This window comes from Arvicola amphibius, chromosome 2 (assembly GCF_903992535.2).
Source record: "Arvicola amphibius chromosome 2, mArvAmp1.2, whole genome shotgun sequence".
Lineage (NCBI taxonomy): Eukaryota > Metazoa > Chordata > Mammalia > Rodentia > Cricetidae > Arvicola > Arvicola amphibius.
The window spans coordinates 4,085,838-4,106,761 of NC_052048.2; the positions used below are offsets into that span (position 1 = coordinate 4,085,838).

Below are 20,924 nucleotides of genomic sequence, written 5' to 3' on the forward strand. Positions count from 1 at the left end.
CAATTCTTTTCATCTTTTAGTTTTTATTTTTGATTCAAACACTCATATAGCCTGAGCTTGTCTGAACTTGCTGTGTAGCTGAAGATAGATTTGAATCTCTCACCTTCTTGCCTTAATCTGTAGAGTAGTGGGGCTTATATCTGTGTATCACTATGTCTAGCTATATACATTTATAATTAAAAATTTAGAATATGTCCATGAGTGTGTGTCTGTGAGTGAGGACACTCATATGAGCCCATGGGTTTGGAGGCCCATGGAGACCAGAGATGTCAGATTCCTGGAGCTGAAGTTACAGGCAGTTGTGGGTTGTCCCACGTGGGTGCTAGAAATTCAACTCAGGTCCTCTCTGGGATCAGTGTGTGCTCACAACCACTGAGCCATCTCTGCAGCTCATATTTCTAATGTTTAATTCACTTTGGTTTTGTTGTTGTTGATGGTGCTGGGGATTGGAACCAAGGAGTCAGGCATGAGAGGCAGGTGCTGCACCAGCCCTCTCTTTGTATGTGAGCCTGGAACACACACCAACAGAGGCATGCACACTAAGTTCCTAAGAGATAAGAAAGGAAGACGTTTGAGGTGAGCTTTATATTACCGTGATGCAACATGACCACAAGCAGCTTGTGGAGGAAAGGGTTTATTTTGCTTACACCTCCACACCACAGTCTGACCACTGAGGAAGTTGGGGTGGGAACTCCAGGCTGGAACCTGGAGGCAGGAGCTGAGGCAGCGGTGTGGAAGAATGCTGCTCATGGGCGTGCTCCTCCCGGTTTGTTCAGCCTGCGCTCTTACACAGTCCAGAACCATCTTCCCACAGGTGACACCACCCAGGGTGGACTGAACCTACCCCAACAGTCACTAATTAAGAAAATGCATCGCAGGCCAATCTGGTGGAGGCATTTCCCCAACTGAGGGTTCCAGTTTCTAAAACGGCTCTGTCTGGTATCAATTTGACATAAAACTAGCCAGGACAAGGACATTACAATTCCGCAATTTTGTGATTTATGTATTCTGTGGACAGTGGGACTCTGGCAATAAACAGGGACCCTCTCACTATGTAACTGGGCAGACAGATGTATGTTACCCATTGGGTCAAGAAGATGGATGAGTTCACTGTGAACCACGATGGGGCTGAGTCAGGCAGAATAGAAGCGAGCAGGAAGGAAAGGCTCAGGACAAACTAGGGGCGTCCAGCAGGGGCCAAGGCTGTTTCTTGCTTATGCCTGACATGAACTTGGGAAACACTCCCAATCAAAAATAGGGTACTCGGAGTCACCTCGAGTCCCTGGATTCTGTCTGTTGAGACTTTGTTGAATGGTCGGCTCCCACATCGCTTTTCCCATCCAGCCAGGGTATTTTTATTATTTTTATCCGACTTGTCAACAAACCACAGATTTTCTAACCCCCATCTCTGGATTTCCGCACATCTCAGCTTCCTTCTGTCTGTGTCCGATAGGTCAGTCACCTGAACAGACACAGCTTCCTGCTCTTTCCCTTCCTTCCCTCTCTGTGCTTCCCTGTTCCTGGCATCACTAGTGCCACAGCTGCCTGTTTTCTCTCCACCCCCACCTACCTCTCGACCTCCATTTATCGAGATATTTTATCTACTCAAAAGCAAAAGGCTTACAGTGAAAAACATGGAGGAAACCCAGCCTCTCATTCCTTCTGCTCATGTGCTCCTTGGCCCTGAAAGCAGCGTAAGACTGCAGCCTTGGGAGATGGTCAGAGAGCAGGTAGTGGGTGGGCAACCTCAGTCCAGAGAACACGCCATTCTGGCTAAGGGGTTCATCTTCTTGGCTTTGCCTCCAGGACCTGACATTTTCATTTCCTGCAGGTGGTAAGCCCTGTGTGCTGAGGAGGAAGGGACCTGTGATTGGGTCTGGAGTTCCTGGCCTCTTTCCGCTAGCTGACTTACTAACCGGGAATGTGCTGGGGAAAGTGCAAATGGGGACAGCGCCCAGGGAAAGAGCTGGCTGTTGGCAGGTGACATTACCTGAGCCTGGAGGTGGAAAACCTTGGGAGTAGACTAGAGCTGGACTCTAGCCCGTGGGTGTTTAGGAGGAAATGAGACATTAGGATGAGGGAATATCAAACACCGACTCCATACTTTATTCTTGGGAAGAGAAGCTAGGCATGAGCATCAAGGTATACAGATGTTCATATAAATGGTATTTGAAATTGTGATATCGATGAGATTATCTAGAAAAGCAGCTGGGATGAGGGGTTAAACCAAGAATGAAACCCCAGCATGATTCCAGTGCTATAGGGGGGAAGAAGACCCCAGAGAATGACTGGAAATGAGAGGCCTAAAAGGATGGGATACAGACTGGGGAGAAGTGAGACTCAGCAGGAAGGCTGGACATTGGCCATGAAGGACCCAGTGAGGAAGTGCACCCCTGACTTCTTCATGCAGCATTCCCGTGACAGCAGTCAGTGTTGTAGGCCAGCTCCAAACTGGACCACAATGAGCAGGGGAGCTCAGCGGTCACTCTGCAAAGGGCGCCAGGTCACACCGCAGAGGGTGCCAGAGACTCAGAGGAGCAATGATTTGAAGCAGCTCAGCCCTGGCATCCTCTGGCAAAGCCTACCTTAAGCAGAGGAGAGGGAAAGGGGGCTCTCAGATTTAAGCCCTTCCACACCTGTCCCCATCCCTGGGGGTCGTGGCGAGTGGTGGGCTATATTTTTCATCTGCACCTCACAGAGGCTCTTCAGAAAATTGTGTGTGCATGTGTGCATTTGTATGTGTGCACATGTGTGTGTGCGTGTGAGTGTGTGTGTGTGTTGAGTCTTCATACCCGTGTTCCTTTAGGCCAGTGGCATTACCTAAAAGCACAAATAATAAAGAGCTAACTAGACATACTCACAAGGGGATCTGTGTATTTACACCACGTACTTAGGGATCTGACCATGTCCTTCACAACTGCTTGGTCCTTGTCACCATGGTCTCTGGTGGATCATAGCCTCAGGTTTTGTCCTTCCTGCTTCCATTCCCATGTATACCCCAACTTCCCTGACACAGCAGCCACTGTGAACCCCAACAAAGAATATGTCATACCTGGATTACCCTGGGCTCAGCACCTTCTAACAAACACTCACTTCTTAGTGAAAGTCTTGTCTCTGTCCCTGTTTCTGTCCCACCTCCTCCTGCCCTCCTCCTTCCCTCCCAAGTGTTTCAGAGACAGATGAAGTAGCCCACCTGGCCTCAGCCTCCCAGTGCAGGGATTTCAAGTGTGTGTTGCCGTGTGTGGCTTAACCATCAAACCTTATGATGCCTTGAAAGCCTTGCTGTATGATCTGGGCCCCAACCCACGCAAGTGTGCAGGAGCGGATCTCCATTCTCGCCAGGAGTTTGTCTCGGTGAGTCTCCTCTCTGTGTGGCGCTCTGTGACTCTCATCTATGAGACACACTTTGGACTCACAGTGGGCTAATTGGATGCCAGTGAACTTGGAAGTCACAGTGAGGCTTTCCCACTCGCACATGTGAGATAAAGCAGGAAGGAGGGTGGCTGTCCAGGGGCTCCTTAGAGCAGCCAAGGGCTCCCACTCACCTGGGCTCACATGCTACGTGGGTGCAGCAAGAGGACCCACGGATGAACTCCAAAAGCAACAGGGAAATGTGTCTGAGTGGCTTTCACAGCTCCATTTCTGTGGGTGAGCGGTCCGCGTAAGTCCCTCTCCATCAGCCCCTGTTTTATTGGCTCTATCGCTGATTCCAGAAGTTCTACTCGGGTTGTTTTCAGTCCTAGTTGATCACTCCCACCTGTTTAACACTTAATCAGGCATACACATCCCAAGTATCTCCATGGCTCAGGGTGTGGGTGGGGCCAGGCAGACAGGCCCTTCCCGGCTTCTCCCTGGGGACCTGACATTTCCTCATTTCCCATTCCTGTAGGCGGTAGACCTGAGGAGGAAGGAAACATTCTTGTGATCCTCCTCTGCCTGCCTCTAGGTTACTCTGGACTCCCTCCCTCATCACGTGGTGTGTCCTATAAGCAGAAGTCCGGGAAGATAGCCGTGTTCTCTGGGAACCAGCCACCTCCCTGACCAGCCCGGTCAGCTTTCCCATCAGTTCCGCCCTCCTGCACCCTCTGAACTCTGACTCCACTTCAGTTCCTTTCCCTCTGCCTAAAACAGTCAGAGTAACTGTGTCCCAGTGATGCTTCTCGTTCCTCAAGTCAGAGTAACTGTTTCCCAACGATGCTTCTCGTTCCTCAAGTCAGAGTAACTGTGTCCCAACGATGCTTCTCATTCCTCAAGTCAGAGTAACTGTTTCCCAACGATGCTTCTCATTCCTCAAGTCAGAGTAACTGTGTCCCAGTGATGCTTCTCATTCCTCACGCCCAAAGCCTCTGGCGGGTGAGGTCTACATTCACTCTCTAGCCCGGCTTTAGAGTCCCACCACACTGTGCTCACGTTACTCTTACACTGTATTTGCTTACTTATTTTGGTTGCTGTTTAACAAGGACTTAGTGTCTGCCCCATGTCAGAGTGATTCTCTGAGATCTGTGTTAACTGGATGCGTTCAGGAGCTTCCCTTGCAGAGAAGAAAGTTGGAGGACAAAGGAGCAGGAGCATTTGTGGTTGTGTGACCCTGGGTGTTCTCAGAGCCTGCCATGCTAACTGGACACTTGAGTCACCTCTGTCCCATTGCTCTTCCTAAACCGCATACTCGAGGACCTGACCACATGCTTTGCAACTGCTTGGTTGTAGTGAGGAGCTGCGGGCTGCATTCCTGCCCGGCTCCTAGCCGCCTGGCTAGCTTATGCCTCGAAATAACAACACACAAACTGCATTCATTTAAACACTGCCTGGCCCATTAGTTCCAGCCTCTTACATCTTGATTAACCCATATCTAATAATCTGTGTAGCACCACAAAGTGGTGCCTACCGGGAAGATTCTAGCGTACGTCCATCTTGGGCCAGAGCTTCATCGCGTCTGACCCAGAGAACAGAGGCATGGCGATTTATTAACTTCCCTTCCCAGCATTCTGTTCTGTCTACTCCACCCACCTAAGGGCCAGCCAATCAAAGGGGCCAAGGCAGTTTCTTTATTATCGAATGAAATCAACACAAACAGAAGACTCTCCCACATCACTTGGTCCTTGTCACCACGGTCTCTGGTGGATCATAGCCTCAGGCTTTGGTCTTCATGCTTCCATTTCTCAGTGCACCCCCAACTTTCTCTGCCCCAGTAGTCATAGTGAACCCCAACAAAGAGATTATGTCATGCCCGGGCTTATCCTGTACTCAGCATGGTCTAACACCCACTTCTTAGCAAAAGTCCTGTCTCTGTCCCACCCCCTCCGCCCTCCTCCCTCCCTCCCAAGTGTTTTAGAGACAGATGAGGTAGCCCTCCTGGCCTCAGGCTCGTGGTCATCCTCATCCTCTCAGCCTCCCAGTGCAGGGATTTCAAGTGTGTGTTGCCATGCGTGGTTTACGATGCCTTGAAAGCCTTGTTGTATGACCTGGGCCGCTTGCTTTCTTTCCTGGGGTACTGGGCTGTGCTCTGAATCACAAACTGTAACCTTGGTTTGTGTCTTTGAACTTGCCACTGTTCCGTTGTGTTAAACTTTTGGGGAAAATGATCTCTGATGATTTGATTTTAAATGGCAGTCTCCGCTTCACCTTCTTTGCTTTCTTCTGCTTTTGGCCTCCTGATAGGTCCATTGTTCTGTTATGTTTGTGGCTTCTGCCTAGCAGGAAGTTCCTTCAAGGCAGAACTTTTGTCTTTTCAGCCTTCAGATTCCATCAGAACTAACTTAGCTCAAGCCAGAGGCTAACCAAAGACTCTGGAGCGCAGAAACAGGACTGAAGAACCACGGGCTTAGTCCACAGTCGCTCGGTTTTTAAGATATTTTTTAATTGGATTGGAATAAGAGGATTTTTATGTTTGCATATGAATAGTTTATGAATCTGATAATGTTAATAATTATATATGGATAACTCATGATCTCATTATGTTATAACAAAGAAATTTATACTACAGGTAGCATCTTTGTTGAAAGTACCTATGAGCTTGTGTTCACGACATCTATTTGGTTAAATGTCAACCTTACTGGCTACCGTTTTTAAGAAGGATGGTGCATTTTTCTAAATGAGTTTGTTTGAATTTTCTTTCTACCCCTCCTTTCTCTCCCACTTTTCTCTGCTCTTGTTTGCAAGCTGGGACAGCCACCTTCTAGCAACTGAGCTAGTGCCTCTAATCCATGGGACTTTGTGATCTCTTTCCTGTCTGTTAGACTGCCCGATTCCCTCCCTAGAGCTGAGAGTCACCTGGCCTTGCTTGCTCTTTTGCTGGGCAGGGACTTTTTGAAATGCATAGTTCCTTTGAGCAGTACTCCCCTCCTTTACAAATCACCGCGTGAACACAAGCTGACCTTTCTAGTCACTGTTACTTAGTTAAACAGAGAGAGGGTGGTGGGAGTTCATCCGGCGAAGCTCAGAAATAGAAAGCTAGAGAAATACTCATGGGGGAGTGCGTCTCTCTCAGGGCCTCGGATTCCACCCTGATTTTACATCTGGCTAATCTGTGCGCTTCCTGTTGATTCTGAGCCTGCTGGTGGATTTGTAGAGAGCTGTGGGACTCACCACTATAATTTCAAGGCTTTAATTAGCGCAGTTTGCCGTGGCTTTGTCAGGACTAAGAGCAATTGACTCAGTCTTCCAAGAGGAGGTCTGCTGTAGATCGGAGCTGATAAGAGATGGAGAATAATCCCAGCTCTCGGCTGAGCATGGGTGTTTGCCTAGGGACCTAGGAGCAGCAGTGTCTGCGCCCGAGAAAGTCTCTGTGGTGTGTTGTCTGAAGGCAGTCGGCCTTAGAAAGGTCAGGTGACTTGAACGCGTCCTGAAAGGTCGGTGGGACCAGAAGTAGTCGCTCCCCCAGCAGGGACTCTGCATGCAGAGGTTCTTTCTTTCCCCAGCTGAGCGCAGGAGCAGCTGCTCTAACAGGCCAGCTCCTCAGCTCCTCCCGAAGACAGCTTTTCCTCCTCCCAACTCCTTTGCCCTAAAGAAACCACAGAAATTACTAGAAACAGGGACTCAGACTTTTGACAGGAGAAGCATGCATTCGTCCTTCCTGGTTTCTTTATCATTGTGAGAAATTATTGCTTGAGTCTAGAAATAGGAATGAAAATACTTTCTGAAATTTCCCTAGAGTGTGCTGGTTCCTCATTTCCTAAAGAGCAGCCCTTTGGAAAGCTAAACACGTGGGTCACTTTAAAGCAGAACTGTCAATTAGCGAAACAAAACGAAATTAGGCTCCCTAGTCCTCCGTCAGCCACCGTCTGGCAGTCCATCCTGTGGATGGTCACCTGTCTGCTGCCCTGTCGTCTCCTGGACACACATTTGGATTTGTGGGGTATAGTGAACAGAACCGCACCCTTCTAGACATGCTGGGTAGGGAGACACCAGCGTGTGTAAGGAAGACTCACAGTCCTGGGTCTGCATCTGGATAACAATGAGGAAAGAAGGCTGTGCTCTGTGCATTCGGTCTTGGACGTTTCCCAAGCCCTGCTCCCAGAGCCCCGTGGGAGGAGGACCACGGTGGGTGGGAGTGTCTCACAGATTCTTTCTGGGTCCTGGCAGGGTAGCTCAGGTAACCATCCTGTCCTGTCTGGGTCTGAAGAAAACAGCACTTCCTGTGTAGGAAGAAGGAGCCCCAGAAGTTTCAAAGTTAGATCAGTTAACCCATCTTCAGTTACCTCAAAAAGACACAAGGTGGAGGGCCTGTGTCCCCGCAGAAGCCCTAGGCGTGCCCTATTAGGAAGCCCCTCAGGCCCTCGCTAATGTTATCTGTATTTGGTTTTAGCCCACTTTTCTTGCCTTCTTACGGTAAACTATTTTAACTGTTTCCATAGGAGAAATCTAGGATAGTTTTGAAAGATACCGAGTGTAGGTAAGGTGCCCTATATAGTGTTATTTCACATAGTTTTAGTCATTCAGATAATAGTGGTTTATGCTCTTACACTAATACCCCAGACAATTAAATTTTATGTCCATGCCTCCCCCCCCCCCCCCCCGCGCTTTTCTTATGTGCCTTGGCATTTTACCTAGATGTTTATCTGTATGAGGGTGTCGGGTCCCCTGGAATTGCAGTCACAGACAATTGTGAGTCACCATGTGGGTGCTGGGAATTGAACCCTGGGTCCTCTGGAAGAGCACTGATTATAATTCTACTACTTGGGAGGCAGAGGCAGGCATATCTCTGAGTTCAAGGCCAACCTGTTCTACAGAGCGAGTTCCAGGACAGCCAGGGCTACACAGAGAAACCCTGTCTCAAAAACAAAAAATTCCTTTAAAAGGATAGTTTGTTAATTTTAGTTTTTTTAAAGCATTTTTGATGAAGAATCCAAATTATTTCTGGTAATAATATCTACCATTAAGACAGAATTTGGCAAATGTTATCTGGATTGAAGTCACGTGCTAGTCTCAGTTTCTGAGTTAGAAGAGGGTGCTAGGGTTTGCATTTCCAGCTTCTACTCAATGCTTCTGCCTCCTTGCAGGTACACTCTGTTAGGAGGGGTGTGAGCAGCTGTGGAGAACTGTTTCTCTATCATGACAGCTCTGCCGCTTTCCTCAGAACCACACCACAGAGAGAGCTTACTCAAAGCATCTTTAAGTCCTTTGTTCTTTCTGTTGGGCCATTTTCTGTGTGTGTGTGTGTGTGTTGCAGTACATGTGTACATGTGGTGTTTATGAGTGTGTGGTGCATATATATGTGTAGGGTATGTGGGTATTACATGTGGTGGATAGTATATGTGCATATGTATGTATGTGTGTTACATGTGATAGTGTGTATGCGTGTCTTGCATAGTAGTGTATGTAGTATGTGTGTGTGTTGCATGTGTGGTACTGTATACGTAGGTGCATTTGTGTATGTGAGTGTGAACTGGTGTTTTTCTTGCTTCCTAAGGTATTTCCTGTAATTGTTAAAGGTTTTTTCTAAAATTGTCTTTACTGTAATTTAAGACAGACTCTAATAGCATGTGTGGGAACCATCTGAAAATCAAGAACTTCCGTCTGCAATAATTAGCTCTGCTCAATTTCTTTTTACTTGGCACATTATCTTCGTTTTAGTTTGGCCAGCACTGCTATAGAAACAATCAACAGATCGCTAAAAGCCATCGTGGGTTTAAATATCAGATACATAAAACAAATGATGTTTTTTAAACTCTTGGTAAAGAGACTGTGGAGTAGCCGGTAATCCCAACATTCTTCGAGCCAGAAGTGGAGGATTGCCTCAGGCTTCAGGACAGCCTGTGTTCTAGGGTAATGCAGGGAGTTGCAGGCCAGCCTGTGTTCTAGGGTAACGCAGGGAGTTGCAGGCCAGCCTAAGCTCGGTCCTGACTGAGTAGGGAATGAGACTGAGTGAATTATAGCAGCTATGTTGGAGATAGACAGCAGCTTTCCGAGCCCCTCCACCCCATCCTCCTGTGGTTAGGGGAAGGGTCAACAGGTCAATGTTTCCTTGACTCTTGCGTCTTGAGAGAATGAACTGATCAACTGAGAGACACAGGCAATTTAAGCAGTTTATTTCGCATAGCAAAGGACAGTATAGTCCAGAAAGAGGCAGGAGGAGCTGGGAAGGACTCACCAGAAGGGCAAGTAGAAGCTCCCCTTTCAAATCATGGATGGACTGGATTTCCCTTTGAGGGTATTTCTTCCCATAACCCTCTTGAGAGGCCCGGAGGATGCAAACCCACCGTAGAGGGGACTCCTCGGTGACATCTGTCCCGTTGGTGATGCACACCTTTTGTTAGTGCACACATGTGGCCTTTGGGAAAGTGCCCTGGTGTTGCAGATTCTTTTATAGGTAGAACAGCCTGCAGCTTCAGGGAGGTTTGACCACGAGGGGATTTCTGATCTTCTGGAGAGGGCCACCAAGATGCAGCTGTGGTTTCCTTGGTTACCTCGGCACTGGCTTTGCCTTTCTCAAAGGGATGGATTTCTTATTTCCCTGTAGAGGAGTAGTACGTGCGTGTGCGTGCGTGTGTGTGCGTGTGTGTGTACGTGCATGTGCGTGTGTGTGTGTGCGTGCGTGCGTGCGTGTGTGTGTGTGTGTGTGTGTGTGTGTGTGTGCTTGTGCGCATGCACGATGAGAAGCCCTCCTGAGATAACATAGTTTACTCTGCGGCCCTGGTCATTTGGCCTGGAGGGCTATGTCTCCTCCACAGATGTCTTTGTGGGTGCCCAGTCCTAGTCTGTCAAACGGCTTCTGGGAAATGTCATCTTCATCTTCTTTCCTGATGCTGCTAGCCTCTTTGTTGACCCTGCTCTCTTTGGGGATTTATATTTGGCTTCTCCAGAGTTTATTTCAGATGCAAAAGAAAATACTATCCCTCTTCCTGGTCCAGTTTTGATTTAAAATACATTCTAGGCAATATGGATGCCCGTTTTGGACCAGACAACAAGGGTGGCTAAAGAACTTTTGTAAAAGGGATGGCTTGTTTTCCTAACACCCGTTGAGCAGTTGGCGATGTGAGAAGCTTCCCCTGCTTCAGGGAGCCCCCTCTGTCATGCTTCCCATCCCTTCTCTTCCCCTCACTCACCTCGATGTTATCACCCTGCCCTTTGGCAGCTCTGCCATTTTCTTCTTGAGGGAAGACTCCTTCCTCATGGCACTCCCTGGGCCCCGTTCAGCCTCAGACAGCACTGAGAGCCTTTGGCCTGGGTTCTGCAGACAAGGCTTTGTATTTTACAGAGGAGAGGGTGTTTTCCTTGAACATGTTCCATCTTCTGCTTCTCTGCTTCACACGGAAATGCTGCTTGGTGTAAGCACAGCTTCACTTACTGACCTGAACACAAGGACAATCATGGACTTTGGGCTCTTCAATCTGGGGAAAGCCAACTTCTGTGTCACAGTCTTACCAATTAATAGTAGCTGAACACACACTGGAAAAAATCCATAGATTAGAAGTACTGAGGTGGAATTACCATAGAACAGCTTTCTGGCTCAGTTTTTGGCTCCTTGTTGTTCATTCCTTACTTGGGTCCAAATTAAATGAACCTTAAAATCCTGATGATAGGGAGATATGAACAAACATGAATCATGCTGTGTGCTTGTTACTGGAGTTAGGAACTTTGTGGTCTGTCTTCATTTCCAATTTTTAATTTTAAAAATATATAATGCTATGCAAGACCCTGATGATGGTTATGTATGTTTGTGTGTAAGGTTTGTGTTATGCATAGATGTGTATTTTATGAGTATACATACATATGCTTTCAATATTTTACATGTATGGGTATTTTTCTTGCACGGCTGTGCACCCAGTTCATGCAGTCCCTGCTGTGGCCAGAAGAGCGTGCTGGATGCCCTACGACTGCTGTTGCAGATGGCTGTGAACAGCCGAGTGGGTGCTGAGAACCAAGTCTGGAAATGGACTATAATGGATTAAGGGTTCTGAAGAGCTGAGTCAAGGGAGAGAGTGATCTGACTCACAGACTAACGCACAGTTCCTGCAGGTGTGGTAAGGACTGAAGCTGAGAGAGCTTTGTTGTTAATGCTGACGGCACCAGCCTTGGTGAGAACTTGTCCGGACGGCTCTGTTGATGCCCAGGAGGCTGTTCCAATGGCCTCTGTGGCTTTTAAATTTGTACCCATGCTCATTGGTTGTTGCTCCAGACCTGACCTCTGCCCAGAGCTTTGACAAACTGACGCTACAACCGTTGCTTGGTCTCCTCTATGGTGACACCAGAAGCTCTGAGTGCCCAAAAGCCAAGTTTGGTCTTCTTCCCTAGTGTCTTCTGCACTGTAGTAACGGGCATTCCTAACCTTCCTCCAATCACTCTGGACTCACACTGAGCAGATTCTCCATACTCTGAGAAAAGAGCTGAGCAGACAGCTTGCAAGGACAGGAGGCCTGTTTTGATTCCTGGTTTCGGAGTTTGCGGCCGTGGCCTTGAGGAGGGGGGAGATTGTGGTAGAGCGGAGCTGTCAGTCATGTCATCTAGGGAGCAGGAAACAGGAAACAGGAAGAAGGAAGAGGCCAGAGTTCAGTATACTCTTCAAGGGCACATCCCCAATGGCCCAACTTGCTCCTACCTGCTCCACCTCCTGAAGGTCCCCTCAGCTTCCAATAGAACCTCCAGCCTTCAACATAGGCCATTGGAGGACTCAAGTGTGAAGCCATAGGGTGTCCTTTTCTCTTCTTCCGCCCACTCCTGAACCCAGTTTGTAAGTCACATCCGTTTCACCCCCTAGCACCGCACACTTCTTGCCTGGTGTGAATTTGCCCAAGTGATTACAGCGGTCCTTCTCTAAATTCATCTAGACTTTGAGGAACACCTACAAGTCACAGCGAGTTTCATGACTCTGATGGTCATAAAAATCTATATAACTCACATTGAGTTGAATATAAAAATGTAAGTAAAACAAGACATCATTTCTTTTGGTTAAGTCCATAAATGACCCTGAAAGGCAAATCTAAAATAATCATTTCAAAAATGATTTGTTCTGGAGTCCGTGGGATGAATATTTAATTGATCAAGCTTTCACTGCCCTGGATGTTGACTTGGTTTTATGGGTCCAGATTATTACTTGAACTTGTGTTGATTCTTTATGGTTACACTTATATTAAGACTTCGTGGAAAACAGAGTGGTATGTTTACAGCCTTGTGACTCTGGAGCAGAGACGTCTGCGGTCGGTACTGAACTGCCTTTGCCGGTCTCAAACTGTGTGGTTATTAGGCACGTTCACACTCCCCGTGCCTCAGTTTCTTCATTTGTACAATGGAAGTGATCAGAGTTTCAGCCCCAGGATTTCTGAATAGGATCGAATGAGATCTTGTATGTAAAAGCCTGGCAGGGAATGGAGATAGATGCCTTCATCAGTAGTGGGTTTGTGTGACACAGTGATGCTCACTCGAAACCCCAGGGAACTTGGGGCACAAGTAGAACATTTGGTTTTGAACAGTTAAGGACATTGCAAGGTTTCAGAAATTGTTCTGGTCATCTATGAAAAAGATATTCAAAGGGAATGTGTATAAACTGTCTACAGAGTGAGAGAAATACACAAATAGCTTCAGCGTTCAAAAGAGAGAGATCACTTCCACCGACTGACAGAACGCAGTTTACGACGACTTACAGATAGGGTGGGAAAGGGCTGGCTGGTATGCGCATGCGCGAGGAGCTGAGTTCAGACACGCAGCCCTCACGTATACAGCTAGGTGCCTTAGGACATCGCTGCAGCAATCCGTGCTGCGGCAGTCATGGTGCTGCAGTGCGTGCAGCAGATTACCTGGGGGTTTCTGGCCAGCCAGCCAGGTCAAACTGGTGAGAGAACCTGTCTTCACAAATGAGATGGAGAATGGCAGAGGTCCACCTGATACTGACCCTTGACCTCCACACATACGCACACTTGCACACATATACGCATGAAAAAATATTTATCATGAGACTGTGTGAAACTGGAATCTGGGGCCCTTTGACCCAGCAATGTGCTGAAGGACAGGTCGGTAAGAGCTGCTACCGCAGGGCTGGGATTCCACGCAGTAGGAGAAACACAGGGAGAGTCTTGTTCCTGTGTCTCCGGTGGGACAGCTGTTGTGTTATTTCTGCTGCCCACTGCCCTGCTGCTCACAGTAGCTAACATGCATGTATGGTTTAAAGGTATCTCAAGGAATTTCATCTAAATTGATGATGCTGTCAACCATATATCATTGAATATAGGGATTACCCAACAAATGTAAATTATTGATACGTGTGTGCGTGTATGTATATGTTTATGTATATGTATGTATGTAATGTATGTATGTATGTATGTGTATATATATATGTATGTATGTATGGCTTTTCAAGACAAGGTTTCTCTGTGTAGCTCTGGCTGTCCTGAAGCTTGCTCTGTAGACCAGACTAGCCTCGAACTCAGAGATCTGCCTGCCTCTGCCTCTCCGAGTGCTGGGATTAGAGGTCAGTGCCACCGCTGCCCAGCTGAATGACTGATGCTAGTGCATGGGTTATTTATGCTTTTCAAATGCAGACATACCTTCCTGGAATGTGGCTAATTACTGTCAACCCAGGACTGCGGAAGACACACTCACAGCTGGACAGAGTGACTTCAAAGTCTCATCCCAAGAGAAGGGCAAAGAGACGTTAACCCTTTGATTCTCTTCCCCGCAGTTGGCTCGCCACAACAAACCTCTGCAGCTGATGCTCAAGCCTGGGTCTGATCCCGAAGAAGGGGACGAAGCCCTGAAGTATTACGCCAACCACACCGCACAGATCGAGGTACCTGCCTGGGACTTCTAGGAAGGGCCCAACTGGGAAAGAATGGGTTTGCTGTCCAGCGGAGGCCATTTCCATGACTTCCCTCAGAACTGTGAAATAATACTTGATGATTTATGTGGAAAAGCCTGTCCCCCAAGCTGATGCCTGAGAGCCGCCTGTGGAAACTAAGTGTCCCTCTTGCCAAGTCTTTTCTCTTCCTGGAAATAATCTGAAGTTTTTGAAATGGAGAAAGTAATTTTTTTTCTCTTGTTTGGGTCACAGAAGCAATCAGGGCAGAGTAGTGACATTTTAGAGATAACACAATTAATTAAAAATCGTGGAAGCTTCTTATGACCGAGATCATGACTAAAAAGAGTATTTGAAGTGGGCATGGTGGCTCATGTCCTTACTCCAGCACTTAGGAGACAGAGGCAGGCAGATCTCTGTAAGGTCCAGGCCAGTCTGAGTCAGCAAGTCCCAGGCTCGCCAGAGCTACCCAGTGAGACCTTGCTTCAAAAAACGCAAAGCAAAAGTGTGTGAAAGTATACAAAACATGGGCAGACTAATGAAACTTCATGTTGGCATTGTACACTCAAAAACAGCTGGCTGTTTACAGTTTGATTGTCCGACAGCTGCCCTCTCCCTGCCCCAGGAACGAGACATTACCTAATGTCCGATGGCAGAGCAGGAGCCGTGTGGCGACCCATCTGGCCCTCACATCTAGCTGGGGTGTCATTTTGATGCTTCTGGGCAGAATTAATCAGTCAGAAGCAGGTAGAGTGGTGGATGCTTGTCACTCCTGATTTACGACAGCACACTCATTCATTCTGGTAGATGGGTTTTAGTTTTTAGCAGAATGTATCACAAACACCATTGCCCTGTGGGGGAAGGGAATAACTTCTATGCTTTATTGTTTATTTTTGCCAAATCTTCCAACATGATTAAGCAGTATCACTTCATCACATCAGAAGTCTGCTCACTTGTGTCAGCTCCAACAATGTCACAGCCTGTGTCAGAATCGCCTGGCAAGAACCCATGCGTTAATGAGAACAATAGCTTGTCGTGATTAGTTTAATAACCCTGGGAAGTGGGAAGGGGCTTTTCATGGGAGACTCTCCCATGATCCACATCTTACCCTCAGCTCCTCCCACAAGCCTCACTCCTTCAAAAGAAAGCACATCCAAATTTAACCAATTGGTCAATGGAAAGATTTTATGTATCTGTGGAGAGGTCACACTAGACCGTTGTAATTATCTATTGACCATTCCCAGTGTTGGCTCCCCTGACGGTGGTAGCGTGTGTGTGTGTGTGTGTGTGTGTGTGTGTGTGTGTGTGTGTGATGTTTTTGCATGTGTATGTGGTCATGTTCCTTTGCATAGGAGGATACCCAAGGCTGATGTCAGGAATCCTCCCCCGCTACTCTTATATCTTATTCACTGAGGCAGGCTTACTCAGTTGACCCCAGAACCCAGTAATATGGCCAGCCAGTCTTGCCATATTAACAGCTTGCTTTGAGAATTACCTGGCTCTGCCTTCCAGGGCTGGAATTACAGGGAGCCTGTCACACTCATCCAGCTCTTAGTGGGTGTGTGGAGATCCGAGCTGTGGCCCTCATGTTTGTACGGCAAGTGCTTTAACTGTCAAACCATCTATCTCCTCAGCCCTTGGCGCTAACCGTTGAAGAACATCCTGATTCTGAGTTCAGTTCCTGCTATATTGGGCCTCTCCTGCTTTCTCCATGTTCCGTGCCACAGTGCTTCTAGCTAAGCATTTGACAAATGATCTGGGGAAAATTAACCATATTTGGCTTCCTTCGGCTAACACATTCCCCTCAGCAGTTTCTCTGGTTTGTCACTGCCCTTTGTAAAGTGTGACAACCAGAATTAAACATGTCGTTTTGGCAGGAACTGAATATGTTGCTTATCTAATCACAGCTTATTTTCTTTAGTAAGTCCTAAGAATATTTTTTTAAAATTCTTGACACTGTCAGAGCAAGTAAACCTTTTCAAACACTTTTCATGTGGTTGCCTACCCTACCAAATATATCTAAGGAGTTTGTACAATTGATATCGTAATTAAGTTTTTGAAGTTAGCACATAAAGGGGCTGGAGAGATGACCCAGTAGTTGAGAGCACTGGCTGCTGTTGCGGAGGCCTGTATTCAGGCCCCAGCACCCAATGGGGCAGCTCACAACCACCCATACCTCCAGCTCCAGGACCAAAACCAACTTAGGGAAGAGAGTTTATCTTGGCTCAAGGTTACAGGAGAGTCCGTAAGTCAGGGAAGGCGTGGCACTGTGGCAGGAGCATGAAGCTGAGTGGTCATATTTTATCCATATACAGGAGGGCAGGGGAGAGAGAGCAAGACCACCCCAGTGACACCCTTCTCCAGCATGGCTGCAGTTCCTCAAGGTTCCACAACCTCTCCAAACTGTGGCACCCACTGGAGACCAAGTGTTCAAATACATAAGCCCGTGAGGGGCGTTTCCCATTCACTCTAGTGATTACAAAATGCCTCCCTGTACATGGAGACCTCAGGACACAGGATGCTAACAGTATGTCATGCCACCTGTTTCCCAGAGCCCTCTTAGGAGGAACAGAGCACAAATTCTTAAGCACTAGATTCAAGGTCACCCAGCTGGTTCGTTGTTTCCATTATTGGATCCAGAAAATGTCATTCATAAACTCCTCATGTCTGTTCCCATGATAAAGCGGTCTTGCCAAAACCAACCTGGGGAGGACAGGGTTTGTCTGGTTTACATCCACAGGTCATGGTATAACACTGGGAGACGTTACGGCGGGTAGCTGGACCAGACGCCGTGGAAGAATGCTGTGTCCTGGCTTGTCTGGACTCATGCTTAGATAGAGTTCTTACACATCCCAGGATCACATGCCTAGGGATGGTGCTGGCACAGTCGGCTTGAGCCTCCTACATCAATTGATAATCAAGATGCCCACAGCCTGATCAGATCAAGGGGCTTAGCGCTCAACAGCGCCTTTCTTCCAGAGGACTCTGGAAGGTGTCAAGTTGACAATTAGAGCCAACTAGGGAACTTAGCCTAAAGCACAGGGTCCAGTTGTGCCTCCCTAGGGAACCCACTAGGTGTTGGGGGTAATTCAAAACTGGAAGTCACGCTAGTTAAAATCTGTGGGGGGAACAAACCAAAACCAGAAAGTTATGAAAACAGGAAAGAGATCTGTAGGGAAGAAGCAGGCATGGGAGCAGAAAGGAATAACAGGGTGGTGGTGGTGATGTCACAGAGACAGGAAGTTAAAAACAAGAGCCCAAGACTGAGCTGTGCAAAGGCTGAAAACAATGCCAATCGTTTGCAGATCGTGCGGCATGACAGGACTATGGAGCAGATTGTCTTCCCCGTTCCCAACATCTGTGAATTCCTCACACGGGAATCCAAGTACCGCGTGTTCAACACCACGGAGAGGGATGAGCAGGGAAGCAAGGTGAACGACTTCTTCCAGCAGACAGAGGACCTCTACAATGAGATGAAATGGCAGAAGAAGATCAGAAGTGAGTGTGAGACGCAGAAACCCGCCCAGTTTATTTACATCACAGCTTGCGTTTCTTGTCAGTTCAGTGTCTCTTAAACAGCTCAGTAAGCTCCCTTGTTGCTGATGCTGAGTAGGTTAATTAGACGGCCTGCAGCCCCTGAGCATGCTTGTTAGTGTGTTATGGACTGCAGAGCTGCAGCTGCACTTTGCACTGCTGAACAGTTGCAGGTGTGAAGTCCTGCACTGTCTGCTTGTCCTCAACAGTCAGTGCACCGCATGGGGCAGCATCTGAGCCAGTGCCTCACGCCAGTACATATGATCAGACAGGCCTGCCCTCCCCTCCTCTCCCCTTCCCCTCTCCCACTTTCCCCTCCTCTCCCCTCTCTCTCCTTCTATTCCCCTCTCCCACTCTCCCCTCCCCTCCCTTCCCCCTCTCCTACTCTCCCCTCCCCTCCCCTTCCCCTTTCCCACTCTCCTCTTCCCTCTCCTTCACTCTCCCCTCCCAGTCCCCTCTCCTTCTCCTCCCCCCTCTCCCCTCCCCTTTTTTCCCTCTCCCCTCCCCCCTCCTCCCCGTCTGTGACTGTGTGTGTATTCAGACAGGGTCTCACAGCTCAGTGAGTCTTCAGGATTTACCGTGTAGCCACAGATGACTGAGTACCTGATCTTCCTGCTCCACCTCTCAAGCGATTTTCTGACAGTCATTCTTTCTTGTACCTTCTCTTTCTGCCTCTAAATCCACCAAGCAAACCATTTCCAAACCCCTGTAATCAGAGAGAGCCACGAGACAGTTCAGTCAGAACCATCAACACACAGCTCTCCCCTGGCAGCCTGATGTGTAACACAACTCCCCTGTGTGTTTGGAAACACTGACTTTGAAATATTTTCTAATTTAAATTTTTTAAATCGTTTTACTGAGGCTGAGGAGATGTCCTAGGAGTTAAGAGCACTTGTTGTTCTTGCAGAGGACCTGGGTTCTGGTCCCAGCACCCTCGTGGCAGCTCATAGCCATCTGCAGCTCCAGTTTCAGGGGCTCTGACGCCTTTTCTGACCTCCAGGGCACCAAGTGCACACATGGTCCACGAGACAGTCGTGTGAGCAAAACACTCATGAGTGTAAAATTACAGCTTAAATCTGAAAAGTCATTTTAAGTTGTTTCTTAAATAACAACAATTGAGGGGGGTCGAGGACCTCTTGATAGCAGATTTTTCTTGATTTTGGAGCCTTTTGCAGGCAGGAGGGCATGTGTTACTCATCCTTTCCATCCGGTGCGCTAGGCTCTTTCCTGAGACCGATTAGGAGCGGGGCAGCCTCCTTTGGGATAAGATGATGTCACACAGGCTCAGTTTCCTGCAACACTGCTGCTCTTTAGAATTTTACCACACAGAACTCAGGAAAAAAAACGGCCATCTAGTATATATGGAATATTCAAAAATTTTATCTGAGATATTTGGAAAACTAATTTTTCTTCACTAAAATTAATTAAGTAACAAACTCAAATTAATAATAAACTGGGGCTCTGGGAGCTATGTTTTAGGACAAATATTTTATTTTTATTAAAAAAAAAACCTTAAAGTAAGTCCTCGTAGATACAAAGGCATGACGGCGGTGTGGATGTCTACAGTTCATGACCCATTGCCCAGAGAGATTCATTCCCAACACAGCCTCTCCCGCTGTGGAACATCCCCTCCAGGATGACGGGAATGAGATAACTCAGGAGGAGACAGTCTGTTAGTCAGCAGCCCAGACTGGGGTGTGGGCTAGATCCAAAAATTAAATGATTTTTCACTTTTATATATCTTCTCCCACTGACTCTGACATTTTATCTTTAAAGTTTTAACTCTAATTTTTAATTATGTATATGCCTATTGTGGGCTTGTGCATATGAGTTTAGTGCCTGCAGAGGCCAGAAGAGGGTGTCATGTCCTGGGGTTACAGGCAATAGTTACCTCATGGGACCTGAACTGGGGTCCTCGGCAAGAGCAGGGAATGCTCTCAACTGCTGACCAAGCTCCCCAGCCCTAAGCTCTAAGATCTTAATGTTTTAGGTTGTTTCATTTGAGACAGGGCTCCATGTAGCCCAGGCTGGCTTCAAACTCATTATGTAGCTAAGGCTGACCTTCAGCTACTGTCTTTCTTCTCCCACCCCCAAGTGTCTGAGTCATGAACAACCCGCCTCCAATATTTTAATCCAAGTCAAGATGTTACAAGTTGAAAGGACCCACAGGGGCTGCTCAGAGTCCAGGGTAGGCTGATAACTTCCTCTACAAACTTCCCAGTACAGATTTACTCGGTTATTTAGAAGAATAAAGAATCGAGTTTCTGCTAAACACTGTTTGGTAGATCCATTCATTAACCATTTCTGATGACAGACCTGGATTTTCTTTTCTGGAAATCCCTATTTTCTTTCAAACTCATAGCCATCCTTCTGCCCCAGCTTCTCAGATGCCAAGATCTCAGGCCTGAGCAACCACCCTGGCTCAAGTACGTCACATCTCTCTGGCTCGCATGCACGGTTACATCTCTCTGGCTCGCATGCACGGTTACATCTCTCTGGCTGGCATGCACGGTCACATCTCTCTGGCTGGCATGCACGGTCACATCTCTCTGGCTGGCATGCACGCCGGGCTGCAGCACAGTCACCTGGGTTTTAAGGGAACTGTGACCGTGTGAACATTTCCAATGGGGCCCACCTGCAGCCCTGGCTTTTATGACTTTACATCCTAAGCATGAGATCTGCATGCCCATCAGTATTACCGAGCCCTGCAGCACATGTGTGTGTATGCCCTTCAGACTCACTAGCTGCCTTCCCCTTAATTTGCATGGGCCAGATGCAAGGAATTTATTTAGAGTCAACTTTGCTGACACCCTTGAAGGATGGGAAAGGAACCAAGTGCCTTTACCATCTAGAGTCTTACGATATGCTTTCTAAAATTAGATACAGCCACGTCGGATGCACTTCTGGGATGGTTCACAGACACGTGGCACACACTGTTAGATACAGCCATGTCAGATGCACTTCTGTGAGGGTTCACGGACACGTGTCACACACTGTTAGATACAGCCATGTCAGATGCACTTCTGTGAGGGTTCACGGACACGTGTCACACACTGTTAGATACAGCCATGTCAGATGCACTTCTGTGAGGGTTCACGGACACGTGGCACACACTGTTAGTTACAGCCATGTCTGTGATTGTTCACGGACACGTGGCACACAC

At 47.6% G+C, this 20,924-nt stretch overlaps 1 protein-coding gene across 1 annotated transcript in view; it reads left to right on the forward strand.

The window, feature by feature from the left end:
- The window catches only part of Itpr2 (inositol 1,4,5-trisphosphate receptor type 2), a 391,594-nt gene that overhangs the window by 291,282 nt on the left and 79,388 nt on the right, over window positions 1–20,924 (forward strand). Inside the window, 2 exon segments of the mRNA XM_038317812.2 lie at window positions 14,114–14,221; window positions 17,533–17,725. Of these exon segments, the coding sequence (XP_038173740.1) occupies window positions 14,114–14,221; window positions 17,533–17,725 (301 nt within the window).